This window comes from Schistocerca cancellata, chromosome 8 (genome assembly GCF_023864275.1).
Source record: "Schistocerca cancellata isolate TAMUIC-IGC-003103 chromosome 8, iqSchCanc2.1, whole genome shotgun sequence".
NCBI classification, from domain to species: domain Eukaryota; kingdom Metazoa; phylum Arthropoda; class Insecta; order Orthoptera; family Acrididae; genus Schistocerca; species Schistocerca cancellata.
Genome location: NC_064633.1, coordinates 342,678,147 through 342,702,450, shown reverse-complemented (window position 1 = coordinate 342,702,450; position 24,304 = coordinate 342,678,147). Strand labels below are relative to the sequence as shown.

Below are 24,304 nucleotides of genomic sequence, written 5' to 3'. Positions count from 1 at the left end.
AAACGCCAAAGTTTCCAGTGGAAGCATGCAGGTCATCACCTTCCAAAAACATCCAATTTTGCGAGATTGTCATTCATTGCCTCGTATTACAGTGAGAAAAGTGATTCAGTTGTGCTGGGCAATACATTCGAAATTAAGGTACATGTTTATGCTTACAGGCCCCCGACTGGTTTTTTATTGCTCTCATAAAAGATAACAGATAATCTAATCAAACAAATCCTTATCAAATTGAGGGTTACCTCATTTTTCCGCCGAACCGTCTCGTTCTGCACCTTGTAGAGTTTTCCACCTTTCTTGCATAGAGCTAATACCAAGAGTAAATAATGAAATGTCCACCAAGACGGGATCTGCAAGCCGAAAGATCAACCTGTGCTCAATAATGAGACATCCTGCTCAGAAATCGATCGGTAGACGTCCCAGCTGACAAATCTGAGGTAAATCGGTCGAGGCGGAATTGGTCTTCGTTTGTCTTAAGAAATCGAACCTGAGTTGAATGGAAACCTAAGTCATAGTAGTCTCACCACAGCTCCTACCAAACACTAGTCTGTGTCAAACTCTGAACAACGGTGATTTTGAAATATACTCAGAATGAAATATCAGATGGGTATGTGGCGCTGTCATAAGGTAGGCTCGCTACAAGACAGTCGTTCGCCGATTCTCTGTCTGTCCACATCGACTAACAAATCTATGACATTTCACGTCATTCCTGACGAATGCCTTTAAAGCTTCTAAGACGTACAATACAGTGCTTATTGCTCACGGACATGTAACAAGTGTTCCGTTGCCACCAATGTCACTTTCAGACAAGTCACAATAAAATAAATTATAAGGGTGCCATTATTTTTAACACTCACTATTAGTTTAATGTACTCGTATGTGCTGTGCACTGGTTTCTAAGGTTTTGAACAACATCAAATGTTTCTAAAGATAGTATCCAGAAGGAAAAACATTTGTACCATCACAATGTGCAGTCTGCAGAATTTTCTGATAGCAAATCGGTCCTTCTTTTAGTGGAATTTTGCTGCACTTTATCTCTACCGCCCTGAAATTATTGTACACAAGGACGACATTGGACACAGACACAAGCAGTGGTGAAAAAGTTGCAGCGTGTCACAGCTTCTGAGGGCAACGCCAGGATCCGCCAAAGACTGCAGTGGTGCTAGCACACAGCCAGCGGCCGAGACCCCACCAGAAGCAGCAGCAGCAACAGCAGCAGCTGGGGCAGCCGTCGGACTGGTGGTGGCTGCAGACCCGTGGCGCAGCTGCCGTGGTGCATGGCTGCTGGCGTCTCGCCTGTGGGCAGAACAGCCTCTTGTTTAAGCGTATTGCCCGTCATCCGTGTACTGGAGGCACTCAGTCCACTAACCCTGAATCCACACATACACTGACTGAAAAATAAAATGGAAGCACCCACTAGACGTGGTCAAATGTCAACGTAACTTTTTACGTGTACACACAGTCGGTGGATATGTAAATGATTGCAATTCTCTTTGATACGGAGAATGGCCACCATATTGCATTAGAGTCAGTTCATGTTTCATGTTTTAGGTAGCGTACATAAGATGGCGTGAACAGCATAAAAGGTTGAATGAGTAACGTGAAGGACACGAAGATGCCACTTGCTCGTGTGAAGCAGTGTTTGAATGAGGGGTCATTGTAGTTCTCATTTTGGACAGTTGTCTAATCGTGTAATATCCAGAATTGTGTAGAATTGGAATGTGACAGTGGTCTAATGTTGGACAACACAAGAACTCTAGAGCAGGCATTCTCGTCGCCAAGGTTCTGATCAGCCACGCCTGACCACCACGAGGAAGGTTCCCTGTATTGGCACCTAACACGTCATAACTCCTCGCATCTGTGCCTGCCATCTGAGAACGGGTAATGGAGTCATTCTGTGTCATCCTGCGCCATTGGTCGAACACTAGCAGCAGCTGGTGAAGGAAATTGCTGCCTCATGCGTAGGCTGCCGTTGGCGTGGTGCCATGACCTGGAAGTATGGGCTGCTGACAAATGAAGTCTCAATGTGTTCAATTATGAATCACAGTTCTGCACTACCCTGGATGACCATCATCAGTAAGCACAGAAGTCATCTCTGAGAGGTCACATTCTTACAATATTTTGGAGAGGCATAGTGCAGACACTCCTTGCATTGTGGTATAGGTAGCTGTCAGGTATCACTTCAGGACACGGCTGATGGTAATTCAGGGAACTTGATTGCACAACAATATGTCACAGACATCCTGTGTCCATAGGTGTTACACCTCATGTAGCAGTATCATGGTGCCATTTTTCGACAAGAGAATGTTCATCTCCATATGGCACATGTCACTGAACTGTTTATGTGTTCAGCAGGTACTCATCAGGCCGAAAGATCCCCAGATCAGTCCCCAATAGATCATGTGTTGGAGCTTCTCGGACGTCAAATCTATCCCACTTCCAGTATCCAGAATGTCAAGGATCAGTGAGGGTCAGATTGCTTCAGGAGAGCCCACAACAGCTTTATACCTCCGTTCCCAAACGGATCAGTGCACGCATGCAGACCAATGAGGGTGCAACTTCTTTCTAAATTTGATTCTAGATTGTAATCGCTGAAATAACATCACATAGCCTCTCTGCCCATGAAGTTTCATTTCGTTTCTTTCGCTCTTTCTGGGTGCTTCACATCTTTTTGACTGTCAGTATTGTGTCACTTTGGTCATTTAGGATTCCCTGACTATCTGGTGTTCACTTGCGCACGCCAAGTGGGAAGTAGGAGACATGACTCCCCCCCCCCTCCACCCTCTTCCCCGAGGAAGTGATTAAATTCTTAATTACGAATGCTGACACACTCAAGTTATTCAACATAATCACAATTAATAAATCTAGGAATGAACTAAGCAAGTTCAGAGTAGGTATTTAAGATAGAAAAAGAAACATATGAGAGATAGAGTGAGTGACAAGGAAAGTGTGTGTGATAATGAGGTGTGCAAGGATGGCAGTATTGCCTACCATTAGGATATGGTAAGCTCATAAGTAGCGAAAAACACTGCATTGTCACTAAGTGTTATTTTCTGATGGTTAATAAGAGCATATGTAACTGTAATTTAAATTCATATAAATAAATTAGCTATTAGTAACAATGTGGTATTGTCATTTACAAACAACGGTGATCAATCACTGCTTTTCCTAAGTCACTCAACAACTACACACTAAATTATAAGTACAATTCTAGATGTTTCAGATTGGATGTGCAGGTAAAATATATGTAGGAAATGAACAGATGGCTGAAGTGTAGGCCACTCTCCCACTCAGCAAAGGCAAACTAGAAGGTGTGCCAAGGTACCAGCAAAATAAAGGTCAGAAAGAGAAATTTCCATTTGTTCCTTACATTTATTTCTTTTGCTTTGATTCATTATCTTTAATTCTTTCTAAGTAATCATTTTCTTTCTACATATAACTTTTATTCATATTGTATAAATTAGTATCTTGACATAGTATTTTTGGAGTTAAGGGAAAAATAAATTTTTAAAAAGGAACTACCAAAGTACTGAATGTATTGCGCAGCCTGCTTTAGACACATAGGAGGGCAGGTTTTATGATTGTAATATATCATACACATAAATAAAATTGGATGTACGTATGTGAGTATGTTCCACAACTCCTTCTAAATCATTGGCTCGATTTCCACGAAGTTTGTTACACATATTAGTTATTACCTGAGATGAAGTACTGAAGGCCTAGAACGACCTATCTTCCATAGGTCTGGGTTTGTCTGTGTGAATGATTGGTATCACCTGATATGTAGGCTGTGTGCATAATAGGCGTTTTGTGCAAGTAGTATCAGAATGTGTTCCAGATGGTGTATGTGCAGATAGGGATGGCTGAGCAGTAAAAGGGTGAACAAAGCCCCTACTGTCCACGAGAATTTGAACCAACCACCACTAATAGTGCACTCTGCTGCTGATCGTTGTGGCACACACTGGCGGTCTTTCCCCTGGAGCTGTGGATGGACACTGCCGGGGGACCAGAATCCCTCTTGTGCCACAAAGTTGAATGGGAGAGTATATTAACTGGTGTCATCAGCTATGTCTGTCATGAAGTCTACTTCCGCTTTTAGTTACTGAAGTGAGGTGTGATGTGATATCCTGTGTGTGTTGGGTTGATTAGTTTGATAGTCTCGTGAGTACATGAGTCAACCGATGCGTTCAGTAGAGTGCTGAGTCAAGGTCAGCAGTGGTGTATGTCTAGTGGTTCATTGGTGATTACGGACAACTGTGAGTCATACATGTCAGCAACCTTGTTAACAATTTGCCTCTACATTAGGAAAGGAGGAGCTGACCTCTGTGCAGTGGTGGTCAATTATGTCTAAGTGAGTTTTCTGCAGTGCTGTCATATCACTTCTTGGGAACTAAAATTTTGCTTGGTTGTGGTATCTCTACAATTAGATGAGTTTGTTGTTATGGATAAGTACTTTCTTTCGCAGAAGGCAGACAACCAACAGATAAAATTTATGTAATATTTTTTTGTAATAATTTTGTTATGCTACCAGTTTCAGTGCCTCACTGGCCATCTTCAGATTCCTGTATAACTCGACAAAATCGTTAGGCTTATTATAAAATACAATTCTGTTATGCAGCATCAATTTTTATTATGTAATATATATATATATATATATATATATATATATATATATATATATATATATATATATATATATATATATTGTAAATTTATTTTACATAATAAAAATTGATGCTGCATAACAGAATTGTATTTTATACATTGTGAAAACACATTGTGAAAACACCGAAAATGCAGAAAAAGTACCTTCTGCACCATCCAATAACTTTCACAGTTTAATATTCGTTTATAACTTGTAATATACTGCTAATTCTGAATATGTAAACTTTGTTACGGAAACTATATTTAATACATAATGGATGTAATACTGTATTTATTTGCGGATGTATATAAATGATTGTAATAATTATGTAAATATTGTAAATTGCTGAGTAATCGCCAAGGGGAGTTTGTTTAAATGTATCGATAGCAACGACGGAATGGCAAAAGCTGTGCCGTTGTTTATCTTTGTGTATGGAGAGCCTGTTGCGCTGCGAGCAGAGATCAGATACAGCAATGTAAGTGTTTGAAACAGTGCAGAAGTGCTTGTTGGGCGCTGCAGCAGACGCCGTGTGTAGTTATGATCGCACCAATGTAGGCGCACCTACTTCATTAACCAGCTAGTATTGAGAACACGGTCAGGATGGACAGGAGGAGGAAGCTGCAGTTCTATTGCAAGTCTCATAATTATCCATGGCTCTGGATACTACTCGTGGTTCTCAGCCAGCTGCAGTTCAGCACTGCCGTCGACTACACTCTTCGTCGTCGGCACAGCTACAACATCGTAAGACTGTTAACTGACAGAGCATAATTACTATTGTACAGGCATTACCCCGTGGCATTTCTGCAACAAACTTTAATGACTAGCTTTATCGAATAATAATCTGCAATAGTTACAGCTTGTAGGGACCTGTGTTGTCACTATCCTCAGGCATTATTACCAACCAGGGTCTCTTTCATTTCCATGCAATCAACGACTGTCATAAAAATATGAAAATTGATTAAGTATTTAGTGTTAGACAAGAGGGAAAAGGATACAAATTTGCAAACTTTAGTATCAGACGTTGGTACTAGAGTGAAGAAACAGTTGGCTATGTGTGATGAGAAAAAGACGAAGAGGAAACGTTAGCAACGACCGCTTGCCAAGTAGTTACAAAGCAACCAAACTAGAAAAGAGATCAGACGACAACCAGCGCCATCTGTCATGCCACGCACATAATATTGAAATTCAAGTGAACGAGAAGCGTTTCGATCTCTTCAAAAAGCAGGGTGGATTGCACTCCACCGACGTCATTGCAAATTGCGAAAGGGTATTGTCTGCATCATGGACGGTTAAGACAAGCATTAATGCTAGTGGGCGAGACTAAGCGATGGGGCTTAAACATCTCGGTTCCGAATGTTCACGAACTTAAGAAAGCCTTCTAGAAAAAATATTGATCAGAGCAGAATCAGGAGAGTGTATGACGCGATTTCTTAGTGTCAAAATCCTAAGACATAAATTCGCGTCGCACGACGAAACAATTTTGCGAAAACAGGATCCGCAAAGTTGAAAATTTGCGTGATCCACGAACTGAATCGGAGATTGTCAGGGAGCTGTGGAAGAAGCTTCCACATAATTCCAAGAGGTATGTAGGCAGTAGTTGCAGAACAATTACTGAATGTTAGAAATGGTGGAAGATGAAGGCAATTGGCAGAATAAGCGCAAAAATTTTAAAAGCCGTGGTAATAGCAACAACCGAATTAACAATAATAGTGGCAATAGTGGTAACCACCACCATGGTACACTACTGGCCATTAAAATTGCTACACCAAGAAAAAATGCAGATGATTGACGGGTATTCATTGGACAAATATATTATACTAGAACTGGCATGTGATTACACTTTCACGCAAGTTGGGTGCATAGATCCTGAGAAATCAGTACCCAGAACAACCACCTCTGGCCGTAATAACGGCCTTGATACGCCTGGGCATTGAGTCAAACAGAGCTTGGATGGCGTGTACAGGTACAGCTGCCCATGCAGCTTCAACACGATACCACAGTTCATCAAGAGTAGTGACTGGCATATTGTGACGAGCCAGTTGCTCGGCCACCATTCACCAGACGTTTTCAGTTGGTGAGAAATCTGGAGAATAATCTAGCCAGGGCAGCAGTCGAACATGTTCTGTATCCAGAAAGGCCCATACAGGACCTGCAACATGCGGTCGTGCATTATCCTGCTGAAATGTAGGGTTTCGCAGGGATCGAATGAAGGGGAGAACCACGGGTCGTAACACATCTGAATCGTAACGTCCACTGTTCAGAGTGCCGTCAATGCGAAAAAGAGGTGACCGAGGCGTGTGACCAGTGGTACCCCATACCATCACACCGGGTGATACTCCAGTATGGCGATGACGAATACACGCTTCCAATGTGCGTTCACCGCGATGTCGTCAAACACGGATGCGACCATCATGATGCTGTAAACAGAACCTGGATCCAGCCGAAAAAATGACGTTTTGCCATTCGTGCACCCGGGTTCGTCGTTGCGTACACCATCGCAGGCGCTCCTGTCTGTGATGCAGCCATGGTCTCTGAGCTGATAGTCCATGCTGCTGCAAACGTCGTCGAACTGTTCGTGCAGATGGTTGTTGTCTTGCAAACGTCCCCATCTGTTGACTCAGGGATCGAGACGTGGCCGCACGATCCGTTACAGCCATGCAGATAAGATGCCTGTCATCTCGACTGCTAGTGATACGAGGCCGTTGGGATCCTGCACGGTGTTCCGTATTACTCTCCTGAACCCACCGATTCGATATTCTGCTAACAGTCATTGGATCTCGACCAACGCGAGCAGCAATGTCGTGATACGATAAACCGCAATCGCGATAGGCTACAATCCGACCTTTATCGAAGTCGGAAACGTGATGGAACGCATTTCTCCTCCTTACACGAGGCATCACAACAACTTTTCACCAGGCAACGCCGGTCAACTGCTGTTTGTGTATGAAAAATCGGTTGGAAAGTTTCCTCATGTCAGCACGTTGTAGGTGTCACCACCGGCGCCAACCTTGTGTGAATGCTCTGAAAAGCTAATCATTTGCATATCACAGCATCTTCTTCCAGTCGGTTAAATTTCGCGTCTGTAGCACGTTATCTTCGTGGTATAGAAATTTTAATGTCCAGTAGTGTAGTAATAACTCACTGCACTACAACAGTAACTGTCATAGTGGTAACAATAATAGTAGAAATGACAGAGGCCAGTATTAAGTGAATATGGTACGCGGTTCTCAGAAAAATGATAGTAGGCATGGGCAAAATCAGCAATTGCGACAGACTGATGGAAACAGGCGTGTCGTACTTACTCAGGGAAACGATTAGCCGCTGCGATGTGTGGACCACCGACCATGGGAAGACCTTGGTGGCCCTGAAGAAAGCCTAGACAACGTCGCTATGACAAATTCGAATCGATAAATCGGCGATGGGAGAATGTGCAAGAAGACAGAGTGCCTAATGCGCCAGCGGTAACAATAATTAAAGTTCAAACGGCATTGACAAAGCGATCCCTGTCCGTAATAACGATGGAATTAGAGTACCGGTCATTAAGGAAGAGGCGGCCGCTGTTAAAGCAATAACGGTACCGCAGGCTCCAACACAGTGTAATTCGCCGGCGGAATTAAAGAAGCCGATATCGGATAAAACTTCCGTTATGGCGCAGGGCAACGCGGAACGAGACGAGGTGTGACTAGGGCAGTTTCGTCGGGTATACGACGAACTGAAGAATTACAGAGCATTGTATGGGAGGTATGCTAGTGGAGAAAGCGGAGAATATTTGAAGCTTCCAAACTCGCACGAAATTAGCGTTTATTAAGGCATGTACCAAAAAGCAGGCTTGTCAAAATGTTGTTGTAATTGAAGTGGCCAACCACAACGATGCCGGCACTAAAGCAAACCTAGGCGAAATTTCTGAAGAGGAACATGACGAGTCTGCCGATGATGACAGCGTGCGACTAACTGGAAACCACGTAGATTACAAAATCTACAAAGTTAAGGCTGACGTCATACAGTCAGACCAGTGTGGTATGGATTGCATGAGCTCGAAAGAAGGAATAGAAGCAGAAACAGAGCACATTTCTCAGAGCAGTTTGGAATATGATAGCCATCTTTCCGAAGAAAATTTACTTTACTTGACAATTACCAGATTTCTGGTAAACCAGAGTTAGTCAAAACTAGTAATATCTGGAAATATAAACGAGTTGTTGAGCATCTTTATCAGTGAAATTAATGCTCAGTCCGAACCAATAAAAGCTTAGTTAAGTTATTCCATAACTTCATAGGTTTTGGATATGTGTTTCCTGCAAGTCACCGACCAGACTCAGTCCCATTCTTCCATTTATACAAGATAGAGTTATAGATGCATTTTACTGTCGCATGCAAACCGCCTGGCAGCTCAGTCGCTAATTGTATTTGTTGGTCAACGTGCACTTTCTGCCATTGACTGACGTCGTTGAATAACGGGGAATAGGCAGTAGAGCTTTATAGTATTCCTCTGTTATGGTGGCTGTTAGTTCTGTGCAGGCTGTGAATCGATGAAATTGTAATGAATACCTAAATCGGTAATCTTAATCAGGACATGACAAAGGTAGAGTCAAAAATTGGAAGCATAAATAAATGTTTTTTGAGACGGTAGTAGAGAGGATAGAACAGGAGCTGCGGAAACGTGGTACGTGGGGACGTCATAAATGAATTGGTTGTTTGAAAAAAAAAGAAACGCAGTGAATCCTGTGACACCAGTGTTTAGTTGTTTCGTCAAGTGTGCCTCCGACTGTTGTGTGTGTGTGTGTGTGTGTGTGTGTGTGTGTGTGTGTGTGTGTGTGTGGTGGGTACGGGGGGTATGGATTGTGAAAGCTACGTCCGAGGGACTTGAAGTTCCCTACTTGCTGTTTATGTTTTTAGTTTTTAGTGTGTTCGCTCGATTTTTTTTTCTAATTTCGTTTGTGATGAGAATTCTTAAGAAAGTGATTGCACACCTGTGGGTGGAAAACTTGTTGCTTGGCTGAAACTGCTTGGTTTATCTCGTCTGTAGTCGAGATTATGCCAACCTTTAAAAGTTTGTTATTGCTCACGGCATATATTTGTTAGTGCAGTATATTCAAATGTTCAAATGTGTATGAAATCTTATGGGACATAACTACTAAGGTCATCAGTCCCTAAGCTTACACACTACTTAACCTAAAGACAAACGCACACACCTGCAGTATATTCGCCGCGTTTAATTCTTATTGCATCACAAGGAGTAGGCGACTTAGCACAAACTGTTTGTCAGCGGTAGATAACGCTAATACGTTGACCACTGTCTTGTTCCAAATTAAGCTCGTACTTCAAGATCAATTTACTCATACTAATACCTGTGTGGGAAGACGAAGGCTACTCCCTATAGGTAACTAAGATATATGTAGTATAGCGGGTAACGCTGCCTCAGAACAAACAGGCTAGTACCCTATAGCTTAAGTAAAACTTGGTATTAATGGCCACTTCCGTCCACTTGACGATACTTAGCATTAAGGAAGGAATCATCGAATGCGCACTATAGAATAGACGATGTGACAAAAGGGCATGTGACAGCGATATGCGGTGGTAATATCGCGTACAGAAGGTATAAAAGGGTAGGTCATTGGTGGAGCTGTCACTCATACTCAAGTGGTTCATGTGAATACTTTTCCAACGTGATTTCGGCCACACAGCGGGAATTAACAGACTTTGAACGTGGAGCTAGACAAATTGGACATTCCATTTCTGAAATCGTTTATAAATTCCATATTCTGAAATCCACGTGTCAAGAGTGTGCCGAGAATACCAAATTTCAGGCATTACCTCTCACCAAGGACAGTGCAGTGCCAGAATGCCTTCAACCAACGATCTAGAGCAGTGGCGTTGCGCAGAGTTGTCAAATAGGACAGTCCGGCGAAATGTGGTGTTAATGGACTACGGCAGCAGTTGCCTTCGCTAACAGCACGACATCCCCTTCAGCGCCTCTACTCGGCTCGTGACCGTATCGGTTATACCACAGAGGCCCAGACGACTGGAAATCCTTGGCCTAGTCAGATGAATCCCGATTTCACATGCTAAGAGCTGATAGTAGGGTTCCAGTTTGGTGCAGGCCCCATGAAGCCATGGATCCAAGTTGTCACCAAGGCACTGTGCAAGCACATAATGGTGTGGGCTACGTTTATATGGAATGGTCTGGGTCCTTTGATCCCTCTTAACTGACCACTGACAGGAAAAAGTTATGTGCGGTTACCTGGAGACCACTTGCAGCAATTCACAGGCTTCATGTTCCCAAACAACGATGGCATTTTTATGGATGACAATGCGCCTTGTTACCGGGCCACAGTTATTCGCGACTGGTTTGAAAAACTTTCTGTAAAACTCGGGCGAATGGTTTGCCCAGCCAGAAAGCCCGACATGAATTCCATCAAACATTTTTGGGACATAATCGAGAGAGGAGTTCGTGTACAAAATCCGGCACCGGCAACACTTCCACAATTATGGACGGCTACAGAGGCACCATGGCTCGATATTTCTGCAGGGGACTTCCAAAAACTTTTTAAGTCCATGCCACTGGAGTTCCTGCATTAAGCCGGATAAAAGGAAAAAGGAAAGATATAATGTCCTGTTGACGTCGAGGTGGTTAGAGACGGAGCACAAGCTCGGATTGCATCAAGGATGGGGAAGGAAATCTGTCGGCACTTTCAATGGAAACAACATGCCATTAGCCTGGAGCGATTTAGGGAAACCACGGAAAACCTAAATCTGGATGGCCGGACACCAGATTGAACCGTCGTCCTCCAGAATACGAGTCCAGTGCAAACCACGGCGCCATCTCGCTCGGTCCAGGCAGAAAGAAGTCCGACACGATATTAGGAGGTATCCTATGACTTGTCAGCTCAGTGGATGTTCAGTGGCTTTATTAAAGGTTTAAAGGAAATGCAAATAGTGAATTTATAGTACTGAAGACAATATGCATTGTTAAGATTTCACGCAGTGTTGCGCTACGTAGAGCAATGCTCTATTATTTGTTACTGAGCAAGGAGATGAAGAGTCAGTGATTACTAGTGGCCGTTTTCATCAGTAATGCTGTTTGAAGGTGGGGGCTCGTTGTTGTCAGAAGTGGCAATATACTGAGAGGTAGATGGAAATAGTTTAATCTCATGGATTAGTATGCTTGTGGCACTGTGTGTGTGTGTGTGTGTGTGTGTGTGTGTGTGTGTGAGAGAGAGAGAGAGAGAGAGAGAGAGAGAGAGAGAGAGAGAGAGAGTTGGGTTGGGTTGTTTTTGGGGAAGAAGACCAGACAGCTAGGTCATCGGTCTCATCGGATTAGGAAAGGACGGGGAAGGAAATCGGCCGTGCCCTTCCAAAGGAACCATCCCGGCATTTTCCTGGAGCGATTTAGGGAAATCACGGGAAACCTATATCAGGATGGCTGGAAGCGGGATTGAACCGTCGTCCTCCTGAATGCGAGTCCAGTGTGCTAGCCACTGCGCCACCTCGCTCGGTGGAGAGAGGGAGGGAGAGGAAGAGAGAGAGGGAGAGAGAGAGAGAGAGAGAGAGAGAGAGAGAGGGAGGGAGGGAGAGAGAGAGAGGGAGGGAGAGGGGGAGAGAGAGAGAGAGAGAGAGAGAGAGAGAGAGAATATGCTTTCTTTGCCTGTGATAAGTTATTTTGTCAAATAATTGCAGTGCTGATAGTATTAATCACAAATCTTGAACCACACCTTCGTCGGCCTTGCTTACATTATATGATTTGATTGAATTATTTCATTTCAAAAATACACACATGAAGGTATTAACTGTGCCTGAAATTTATGTTGCTGTCACACAATGATAGGTGTCCGGTTAGCCAACAGTCAGTACTCTGTAACAGGAAAGGTCTGTACAAATAAAAATCTGGATGCCGTATTACAAGCTTTTTAAGCTGCAATTAACATTGTGTTACGCCTTCCGAGCTGGTCTACAGCTTGTGGCTAGCTACCAGCAGGTTGCATATCACATTCTACTGCCAGAGCCAAAAAAGGTGCCGAGTTGCCATGAAGAAAGCCTGCACTCCGGCACTGAAGCGCGCACGGTTCCAACACGCCGGGTCCCGCCACCTGTTGCCTACGTCTCGTACAATAAATTTGAGGCGAGCCAGTATAAATGCCGGCCACTTTCACCCAAGAGTATCTGTCGTCGACTGCTACCCTCACCGAGAAGTATTCCACACCAGCCATCGACCAGATGTGGGTCTCCCAGTCTCAACTACAACTAACTGCAGCCAGTCTATGCGCCGCACCTAGTCCTGATGGTGCTGGGAGCTGAACTGATGCCTTCCAGGTGGGGCCCTACTGCAGGCTGATAAGAACCTACTCCATGGTGCGTTTCGGGGATATTTGGTTGGCAGTCCAACCTCAGGTAAACCCCACACCTGACTTGCTGCTGAGCCACCACCTTTTTCGTGAATTGGAGTGGAAACAGACAAGTCCCCCCTTTATAGAGAGGGTGTCCCCCCCCCATCTGCCGCCAAAATTCAGTTTTTTCAATTTTTTCTAATTTTGGCACAAGATGATGGTTAATTTTTGGAAGGCAGCTGTAAATATAAAAAACTCTAATAAAATTCTACTCAAAAAAGTCTTGTGCATATTTTAACCCTCTCAGTACCATGGGGCGGGGTGTACTTTATGCCCACCTTTTGAAAATATTGCAGTCTTCTCACTTTTAATTTTAAAAAGAAATTAATATTTGTTGTTTTAAAGAATTCTTCTGCCAGACTGCATATATGTTTTAAATATTCCACTTAAACTTAACCCACAACTTTTAGTCTCAATAGGAGACCTCACTTTCCCTATTGAATGTCGTATTCAATAATTCCAGATTCATGGCCTTACTTGTACATCAGTATCTCTTCAGAATGTATGTTGAGAGTAAAAGTCAATGAACGGAATCTACATTTTTAAATTTTTCGTGGTGGACATGAAGTCAATAGTACACATTACTGAAAATTCATTGGTATTGCTGAGAGTGTGCTAAAAGGTATCTTCAGGTTCTGGAACATCTTAGACATCTGTACCTCATTAAAGAGTATGAAGGTAATAAAACTCAAAAATAATTAAAGTTGTGCTCTTTTAATTTTGTTCGGATGGGCGTAAAGTACCCCTCTTCATAATTCGCGTAACCAAAGAATCTAGCGCGAATAACATGAGCGCCATCGACCCTACTGTTGTGTACCCTGTTAGAGGTGTAGTATTTATCTCGTACAGGAGAACTCTGCTCTAGGCGTTATTCACAATGATAGAATTGATTCTGCACTTACTGAGTCGTCAGTGGTCTTCAGTTCTGCTAGATGTGCTTAGCGGGTCTTTACTGCTTAGTCAAACTAACTAGTGTCTGTTGTGTAGCGGGCCGTTGTGGCCGAGCGGTTCTAGGAGCTTTAGTCTGGAACCGCGCGACTGCTACGGTAGCAGGTTCGAATCCTGCCTCGGGCATGGATGTGTGTGATGTCCTTTGGTTAGTTAGGTTTAAGTACTTCTAATTTCTAGTGGACTTATGACCTCAAATGTTAAGTCCCGTAGTACTCAGAGCCATTTTAACCATTTTTTTTCTCTTGTGTTAACGTTACAGGAGTAATACAGACAGTTCTGTCTGCACTTTTCTAACCAATTTTCACGGCTTTGTTCTCAGTCTGTCTTGAGAGTGGCGAGGTCGCCATTGTGCGTGACCCAGTAATGGTACTGAAATGTTTATGCTTTCCAGCTGGCGGCTGGCGGATGGCGACATTTCCGCGCTGTTGAGTAACACCGACTGTTAGGATATCTCTTACTAATTCTGTCGCGTTATATTCATAATTGTTACAGCTTTTATTGCTTAGTCAGCTACGTAAATGAGAAAAATAATTAAATACATGCAAACATTTCCTATATTTTCAATCTGACGAAATTTCTTGTGAGTTCAACATTGCCCAACAATGAAAAGTCGAGTTCCGCCTCCCATTCACTCACCGTTCCTCTACCACTGTCGCTAGGGTTTTTCCCTACAGGTGTCCAGATTAATCAACCTTACCTGGTGAACGCATTAACGCTGTGCAGGAGACTTCAGTTAGTTGTGTTATGTACTGTTTCTTCTTACTTTCATTTCGTTTCTGTGGACTGAGAGAAGAATAATGCCAGACCCTATGACCTATTTTATTTGCAGTATATCAGTTTCGGAAGGAGTGACAACAAAAGTGACGAAGAGGCTGGAAACTTTGCTACATGTGAAGAAGAAACGGACGGATCAGGCTCATACTCTTCTACAAAACGTGTATGTAGAAGTATTGTTTTTCTGAGTCATTATCTTATGACTGCTCTGATTCTGATACGGCCGGTCACAAATTCGTCTCCTGTGCCAACATTTTCAGCTTGGAGTAGCACTTTCAACCTACGTCCTCAATTATTTGCTCTATGTATTCCAATCTACATAAGGCCTGGGACCCGTTGATTTCTTTAATTTCAACCAAAAGAAAACTTTTTATGGCTTCTGACATGTCGAGCGACAAGTAATTTTAATTTTAATATTGAAATTTTGCATTTTATTGTTTTGGGCACGTCTGCGTGCATGTTTTATTTTTTTCACGCATTCGTTTGCGCTCCATAGATGCAGTAATATTGTAGAGGGCCTTGGAATCGACAGGCGGCGCGCATGCTACGGTAACTTGCGCATGCGCGCCTACGGCACTTTTACGTATAAATAGAGCGACTTGCACTACCAACCACGCCATGCACTCCGCCTCGCCTTCCGCATCCGCCTTCCGTCCTCCACGCGCATCCTCTATGACCTCATCCCCTTCCCCCACCTTCTCCTTTTCCTTGAACACATCCGCACACTATATATTGTCCGCCGCCTTGATCCCCCTCACCCCCTGGTGTCTCCGTTCCTCTCCACTCCCAACCAGTTGCCGCACCTTTACCGTTGTGTCCCTCCCTCTCTCCATCTCCACACCCTCCATCACCTTTCCCAACACAACTTCCACCGTCTACCCCTCCCGGATGATGAGCTTCGCCCTGACATCTACCCTCCCTACCAACTCTAACCCCCTCTTCCTGCCTCCTCCTCCGGGCTCCCTCTCCTCCCCCTCCCTCCTTCTGAGCGGATTTCCCCTCCTATTCCCCCTCCATCTCTTGTGCCTTCTTTCAGTGTCTCTGCGCTCCCTCCTGCCCTGTCTTCCCTTTTCCTCTCCCGCCCCATGTGTCTCCTGCCTCTTCGTGAACCCACGGTTGCCCCTCCTCTCTTCATCCCGCCGCTTCCCCAGCTGCCCCATGCTCTCCCCTCCTTTTCCATCCTCTCTGACCTTTCCCTCGGCAGGTCCCACCTGGTAGTTTTATTCTTCGTCGTGTGTGCTCCAAGTGGGTTTTAAGTGTGTTGTTTCGGAGTGTTTTTAATACTGTGGCCAACTTTTAACCTGTGCATGAGCATCCAGTGTCTTCTCTGTGTTTTGAGAATCGCCAACTGTGTTTTTTAACTTTCTGGCGACTTTTTTAACTGTCCCCCATGAACGTCTACATGTCCATGTCTTTTTACCTCCATTTTCTCCCCTTACTCTGTTTTATGTTCCCCTTTTTGTCTCCTTATGTATGTATTATTTTATTCTTGTTTTAGTTGTCGTGTCACTCGGCTGAAGAGCGGCGGATTGAGCTGCTGACAGCCCTCCCCTGCCCATATGGGGCAGGGGAATGAAATCACAATAAAGAAAAAAAACTAGCAATCTCCAGTGTCAAACAATCGCCTGAAGATGGCTGTAAGGTTGTCAGCCGAAATATCGTGGAAAGAAGTCGACGAGATCCGGCTGCAATCCCGAAATCTTGTGGAATATTCCAATCTATGTTTTCCTCTACGTTTTTACGCTCTGCAGGCCCCTCTAGTACCATGGAAGTTATTCCCTGATGTTCCTACGTATGTAATATCATACTGTCCCTTCTTCTTGTGTTTTCATGTATTCCTTTCCTCGCCGATTCTACGGAGAAACTCCTCATCCCATACCTTACCCGTCCACCTAATTTTCAACGTTCTTCTGTAGCACCCCATCTCATATGCTTCGATTCTCTTCTGTTCCAGTTTCATTACCATGTTTCATTACCATATAATGCTGTGCTCCAAACGTACATTCTCGGAAATTTCTTCCTCAAATTATGGCCCATGTATGATAGTAGTAGAATTCTCTTTGCCAGGAATGCCCTTTTTGCCAGTGCTAGCCTGCTTTTGATATACTCCTTGCTTCGACTGTCATGAGGTATTTTGATGCCTATGTAGCAGAATACCTTAACTTTATCTAATTCGTTCCATCGATCCCGATGTTAAGTTTCACTGTTCTCATTTCTGCTACTTCTCATTACTTTCGTCTTTCTTCGATTTACTCTCAGTCCACATTCTGTACAGTAAACTGTTCATTCCATTCAGCAAATGCATTAATTCTTCTTCACTTTCACTGGGGATAGAAGCGTTATCAGAAAATATTATTATTAATATCCTTTCACGTTGAATTTTGATTTTACTCTTTGACCTTTGTTTTAATTCCATAATTGCTCTTTCGACATATAGATTGAGCAGTAAGCGCGAAACACTACATCTCTGTCTTACACCCTTTTCAATCAGAGCACTTCGTTCTTGATCTTCCTCTCTGATTGTTCCCTCTTGGTTCTTGCATATATTGTATATTACCCGTCTCTCCCTATAGCTTACCCCCATTTTTCTCCGCATTTCGAATATCTTGCACCATTTGAAATTGTCAAACGCTTTTTCCAAGTCGGCAAATCCTATGAACGTGTTTGATTTTTCTTCAGTCTTCCTTCTATTATCAACGTCGACGCCAGAACTGCTTTCCTGGTGTCTTTATCTTTCCTAAAGCGAAACTGATTATCTTCTAACATATCCTCCGTTTTCTTTCCCATTTTTCTGTGTATTATTCTTGTCAACAACTTCGATGCATGAGTTATTAAGTTGATTCTGCGATAATTCTCGTGTTTGTCAGCACTTTCAGGCTTCGGAATTGTGTGGACAATATTTTTCCGAAAGTTAAATGGTATTTCGTCAGACTCATACATTCTACAAACCAAGTGATGTCGGTTTTGTTACCACTTCCTCCAATGGCTTTAGAAATTCTGATGGAATTTTATCTACTCCTTCTACTTTATTTGATTTTAAGTCTTCCAAAGCTCTTTTAAATTCTGATTCTAATACTGGATCCCCTATCTCTTCTATATCGACTCCTTTTCCTTCTTGCGTCATGTTATCAGACAAGTCCTTCCTCTTGTAGAGGTCATCAATGTACTTTATCCACCTGTCCTCCTCTCTGCATTTATCAGTGGAATTACCATTGCGTTCTTAATGTTACCTCTCTTGCTTTTAATTACACCGCACTTTCTTTTCATTTTCCTGCATGCTGAGGCAGTCCTCCCGACTATCATTTCTTTTCGATTTCTTCACATTTTTCATACACCATTTTTCCATAGCATCCCTGCGCTTCCTATTTATTTCACCCCTCAGCGACTTGCATTTCAGTATTCCTGAATTTCCCTGAACATTTTTGTACTTCTTTCCTCGATCGGTTGAAGTATTTCTTCTGTTATCCATGGTTTCTTCGCCGTTACCTTCTTTGTACCTACTGTTTTCTTTCCATCTTCTGTAATTGCCATTTTTAGAGATGTCCGTTCCTCTTCAACTGAACTGCCCACTGAGCTACTCCTTATCGCAGTATCTATAGCCTTAGAGAATTTCAAACGTCTCTCTCCATTTGTTAGTACTTCCGGTCCCACTTCTTTCGTATTATTTCTTCCTGACTATTCTCAGCCTACTATTTATCATTATTAAATTGTGATCTGAGTCTATATCTGCACCTGGCTACGCCTTAGAGTCCAGTATCTAATTTCGGAATCTCTGCCTGACTATAATGTAATGTAACTGAAATTTTCCCGTATCTCCCTGCCTTTTCCAAGTATACGTCCTTTCCTTGTGATTCTCGAACTGAGTATTCGCTATTACTAGCTGAAATGTATGGCAGAACTCAATTAATCTCTCTCCTCTCTCATTCCTAGTACCAAGCCCATACTTCCCCGTAACCCTTTCTTCTACTCCTTCCGCAACAACTGCATTCCGATCTACCATGACTATTAGATTTTCATCTACCTTTACGTACTGAATTACCCGTTCAGTATCATCATATACTTTCTCTATCCCTTCATCTTCAGTTCCAGCTTGCGACATCGGCATGTATACATGAATTATCTATCGTTGTCGGTGGTGGTTTTCTGTCTATTCTGATGAGAACAACCCCATCATTAAAATGCACACAGTAATTCACTCTCTGCCCTACCTTCCTGTTCGTCACGAACCCTACTTCCGTTATGCCATTTTCTGCTGCTGTTGATTTTACCCTATACTCGTATGACCAGAAGTCCTTGTGTTCTTTCCATTTCACTTCACTGACTCCCACTGTATCTAGATTGAGCCTTAGCATTTCCTTTCTCAGACTTTCTAGCTTCCCTACCACGTTCAAACTTCTGACATTCCACGCCACGTTTCGCAGAATATGTTAAGCAACGTAATGTAAAGAAACTAGTTAACCAGAAAGCTGGACAAGTACGTATTGACAGAAATGTAATATTTCCTTCGTCTTATCCGTTCATTTTCATAAAAGACTGTTTGTACGTGCTAAAAATGTGGCTTAAATGCTGGAAGGAAAAAAAACTCTAAAAAGTCATGAACTTTTTCCAGTTCGTTCTTAAAATCTGATATGCCCATTGCTTGATAAAACACAGAAAATCGATGATTACTTCGGCAGAAAGGTTGCCGAATGCATTTCAGCCCTTTTTGGTAAAGGGAAGTCGCCGGATTTTCAACTGTTCAACCAATTCAATGATCCTCACACTCTTCCACGAATATTCAATCAGCCAATTTCGTCTCCTGAGGCTACTCCAGAGCAGGAAAAAAATTCATTCCGATTCTATACACAGAAAAGGTAAGAGTCCTGGTGGTGATACCTTAAATGATTTCAAATTTCAACGCTGTAATGTACTTGTGGGACAGGCAAACAATATTATCATACGCTCTCGTTTGCCTCCCGTCATTGATGCAGCATGCCTCCACTCCTGTTGAGTATAACCACATGTCCAGCTAGACTGAGAACATCTTGGACCACAGAAACTGGGGTTAAAGAAAATCAAACTCATATCTCTCTCACAGATCACTGAAGTTAAGCCCTGTCGGCTTGGCTAACACTTGTATGGGTGACTATCCAATCTTCCGAGCGCTGTAGGCAAGCGGGGAGGACTCAGCCCTTGTGACTCAAATTGAGGAGGCACTTGACTGAAGAATAACGGCTCCAATCACGAAAACTGACAACAACGGGGAGAGCGGTGTGCTGACCATACGCCCCTCCATACCCACATCCATGGACGCCCATAGGCTGAGGATGACACTGCGTCCGGGCAGTACCATTGGGCCTTCCGAGGTCGGTTCGGACGAAGATTTTTTTATGGGGAAGACAAAATGGTATTTAGTTTCAAGTGTATGTTGTACATATGATGATTGTAAATGTATTATAAATACAGTAATTTTCGATTAATTCAAGGATGGTTCTTAATTCTCATGAGAAATAATTTTGATCCCAATATAAACATTAAGGTTTAAACTGAACAAAAAACTGTATATCAGAGCTGTTCTGAAACAATAAATGCCAGTTTTAAAAGGAATTTCAGTCTCTCTCTCGAGATGTTACTACTGACATCTACACTGTGACAAAAGTCTTGGGATACCTCCTAACATCGTGTTGGATCTCCTTTTGGACGGCGTAGTGCAGGAGCTCGACTTGGCGTGGGCTCAACCAGTCGTTGGAAGTCCCCTGCAGAAATATTGAGCCATACTGCCCCTACACAGTCCGTAATTGCCAAAGTGTTCTTGAAGCAGGATTTTGTGCAGGAACTTACCTCTCGATTATGTCCCACAAATGTTAGATAGGATTCATGCCGGCAAATCTGGGTGACCCAATAATTTTCTCGCTCTGTCCAGAATGTTCTTCAAACCAATCGAGAACAATTGTGGCCCAATGACATGGCGCATTGTCACCCTTAAAAATTCCATCATTGTTAGGGAACATAACGTCCGAGAATGGTTGCAATAATCTCCAAGTAACCGAACACCCAGAGCGCCCAGTCCATTACCTGTAGCCTAAACATAGCCCACACCATTATGGAGCCACCACTAGCTCGCACAGTGCCTTATTGACAACTTGGGTCCATCGCTTCGTGGGGCCTGCCCCCGACTCGAACTCTGCCATCAGCTCTTAGCAACTGAAATGGTGTCTCATCTGACCAGGCCACTGTTTTCCAGTCCTCTATGGTCCAACCGATATGGTCACGAGCGCAGAACAGACGCAGCAGGTGATACAGTGCTGTTAGCAAAGGCACTCGCTCGGTCGTCTGCTGCTATAGCCCATTAAAGCCAGATTTCGCCCCACTGTTCTAACGGAGACGTTCACCGTACGTCCTACATTGTTTTCTGCTGTTATTTCACTTTGTGTTGCTTGTCTGTTAACACAGAGAACTCTAAGCAAATACTGCTGCTCTCAATCGTTAAGTGAAGGCCGTCGGCCACTGCGTTGTCTGTGGTGAGAGGTAATGCTTGAAATTTAGTATTGTCGGCAAACCTTTGACACTACGGATCTCAGAATATGGAATTACCTAATGATTTACGAAATGGAATGTTCAATGCGTGTAGCTCCAGCCGCCGTTCCGCGTTCAAAGTCTTAATTCCCGTCATGCGGCCATAATCACGTCAGAAACCTTTTCTCTTAAAAAACCTAAGTACGAATAACAGCTCCGCCAATGCACTGCCCTTTTATATCTTGTTTACGCGATACGACCGCCATCTACATGCCTGCGTATCGCTGTCCCATGACTTATATCACCTTAGTGTGTGTGTGCTACATATAGGTTTGTATATGTATAACAGGTAAATAGTTGAGAAGAAACAGAAGAAAGGGCCGGCCGAAGTGGCCGAGCGGTTCTAGGCGCTACAGTCCGGAACCGCGCGACCGCTACGGTCGCAGGTACGAATCCTACCTCGGGCATGTATGTGTGTGATGTCCTTAGGTTAGTTGGGTTTAAGTAGTTCTAAGTTCTAGGCGACTGATGACCTCAGAAGTTAAGTCCCATAGTGCTCAGAGCCACTTGAACCAAACAGAAGAAAGGTTTTAATGAATTAAAATCTAATTTGAAGACCATGCCAAACTCATGGGCTAACAGATTTTTAATCTTCCAGACAGACTGTCCCCAACCGGTTACTTTGCTCCAAACAGGCATATGACCTTCTTCGAGGAGAATTTTAGTAGAAATATTTTTGACATAATAGATGTCTTCAAAAATGAGCAGTTTATCATAAACATTGTAAAAAATGGTTCAAATGGCTCTGAGCACTATGGGACTTAACAGCTATAGTCATCAGTCATCTAGAACTTAGAACTACTTAAACCTAAATAACCTAAGGACATCACACAACAGCCAGTCATCGCGAGGCAGAGAAAACCCCTGACCCCGCCGGGAATCGAACCCGGGAACCCGGGCGCGGGAAGCGAGCATAAACATTGTAAAAAGGTAATAAAAATGAATTGAGGGGTTGGGGAGGAACTGAGTTTGAAAATTTTAGACGTCCTTAAATACTTTGTGGGACCACTAGCGTTCAAGGAATCGGCAGTTGAGCAATGAAGCACCTAGATTCATAAGCGCAAAGTCGGTGGATGGAATCCCGTTGCTGGCAGTTTTTTTTTTTTTATTGTCACGTAGTCTTCACAACACATTTATGGTGACTGTGCATAGTATGATTATTTAATGAACTATTATTATTTTCATAATCTTTAGCCAGAGAAAATGTTTTTCCCTGAGGAGATTGGAAAATAAAAAAAAAGGATGCACGAGAACTCCGAAATAAGTATATCTATTTTATTTATGTTACTGTATCTACATTTGAGACAAGTATAACATATAACCTATAGAGAACTGGACGAATCAGGATGATACTGATCGTAGAATCATGGAAAACAGTAATTTCAAAATGGTTCAAATGGCTCTGAGCACTATGGGACTTAACTTCTGAGGTCATCAGTCCCCTAGAACTTAGAACTACTTAAACCTAACTGACCTGAGGACATCACACACATCCATGCCCGCGGCAAGATTCGAACCTGCGACCGTAGCGGTCACGCGGTTCCAGACGAAAACAATAATTATTGCCATATACAAGAGATGGAATGAACGCCGAAGTTTTCCATGTGGATTGTTTTTCCAATAAGACCATTGCAAAACAAACGGGATTTACATACATAATCGGTTCTCAGTAGCCACAAAATTTCGCAGTGTACCACACATATCGAAGCATATCACCGAATACTGGTGCAGATAGCTCACAAAAAATTTGTGTGCCTACAGCAAGATACGATCCAGAGACCTCGCGCGTATGAAACTATGCGCTTCCCGCTCAGCTGCAGATTCCTTGAATGCTAGCGAGCCTACAAAGTATATAAGTACGTTTCAAGTCTTCAGACTCGATTTACTCGAAAACGGTTGAGAGATGCGCCTTCTTTTTCAGATATGTTGAAGTCGTCGTCGTGTCTCATACTCCCTGCCTATACGAATCAAGTCGGTGAGGGCCAGTTCGTACGTGAGTGAAGCTGCTACGGCAGCAGTCACGTGCCGCCTTATTCTGCTGTGGTCAGCTCACACCATTGGGACGTTGTCTACACTGACTGTATCAATTCTTCTAAATATACCTGTTATTGTTACCGTTGCCTTTTTGCTTCTGAGAGTGCCTAAGAACTGGTTCATAGTACCTGCTGTCCACTCAACAGTCCTGCAAGAACACTCACACGGATCGATACCTCCACAAGGAATCTAACCATCATCCTTGGCAAAAAAGAGGTGTCATGAAAACCTTGGTGGACAGAGCCAACAAAATCTGCGAGCCGGCTTACTTGCAAGATGAACTAAATCACTTACGGTCAGCCTTCATGAAAAACGGATATAACAGCAAGGAAATTGATCGGACCCTCTATCAAAGAAGAAAAAAACCCAGAAGTCCAGAGCAACAACGGTCACCTACTGGAAAAGTTTTCCTACCGTTCATTAATAAAGTCAGGGACCGTATCGGGAAGTTCTGGCCAAGTATGGGATCGAAACAATCTTCAGACCCACCAAGAAGATTAAGGAATATTTAAGAACTGCAAAAGACGCCCGACACCCCCTAGCAACACCTGGGATATACAATATTCCATGCAGTTGTGGACAAGTATATATTGGAACAACGAAAAGAAGTGTGAACACCCGCTTAGCCGAACATAAAAGAAACTGTCGCTTAGGGCACATCGGAAAATCGGCTGTAGCTGAGCATGTTTTTCGAGATGAGAACCACGAAATTAAATTTAATGAGACAAGCGTTCTAGCAAGAACTTCCCATTATCATGAGCGCATATATAGAGAAGCAATAGAGATTCACAAACACCATAACAATTTTAATAGAAAAGAGGAAGTTTTAAAGTTAGACAAAATATGGATATCGACGTTGCACCAGCAGAATGACAATCGAATACTCTTAATCGAGAATGATAACGCCTTCCAAAGATAGGCATACCGTCGGCATCATGTGACAAATGGTGGTGCCCTCTATGCGCTC

General features: G+C 43.2%; 1 protein-coding gene across 1 annotated transcript in view; it reads right to left on the bottom strand.

Moving 5' to 3' along the window:
- Positions 1–958: 958 nt before the first annotated feature.
- The window catches only part of LOC126095561 (zwei Ig domain protein zig-8-like), a 371,675-nt gene continuing 348,329 nt past the window's right edge, over positions 959–24,304 (bottom strand). The window contains exons 6-8 of the mRNA XM_049910339.1: positions 23,731–23,733; positions 1,235–1,293; positions 959–1,042 (exon numbers count right to left, since the gene is read on the bottom strand). Coding sequence (XP_049766296.1) covers positions 959–1,042; positions 1,235–1,293; positions 23,731–23,733 — 146 coding nt within the window. The remainder of the gene's footprint in view (positions 1,043–1,234; positions 1,294–23,730; positions 23,734–24,304) is intronic.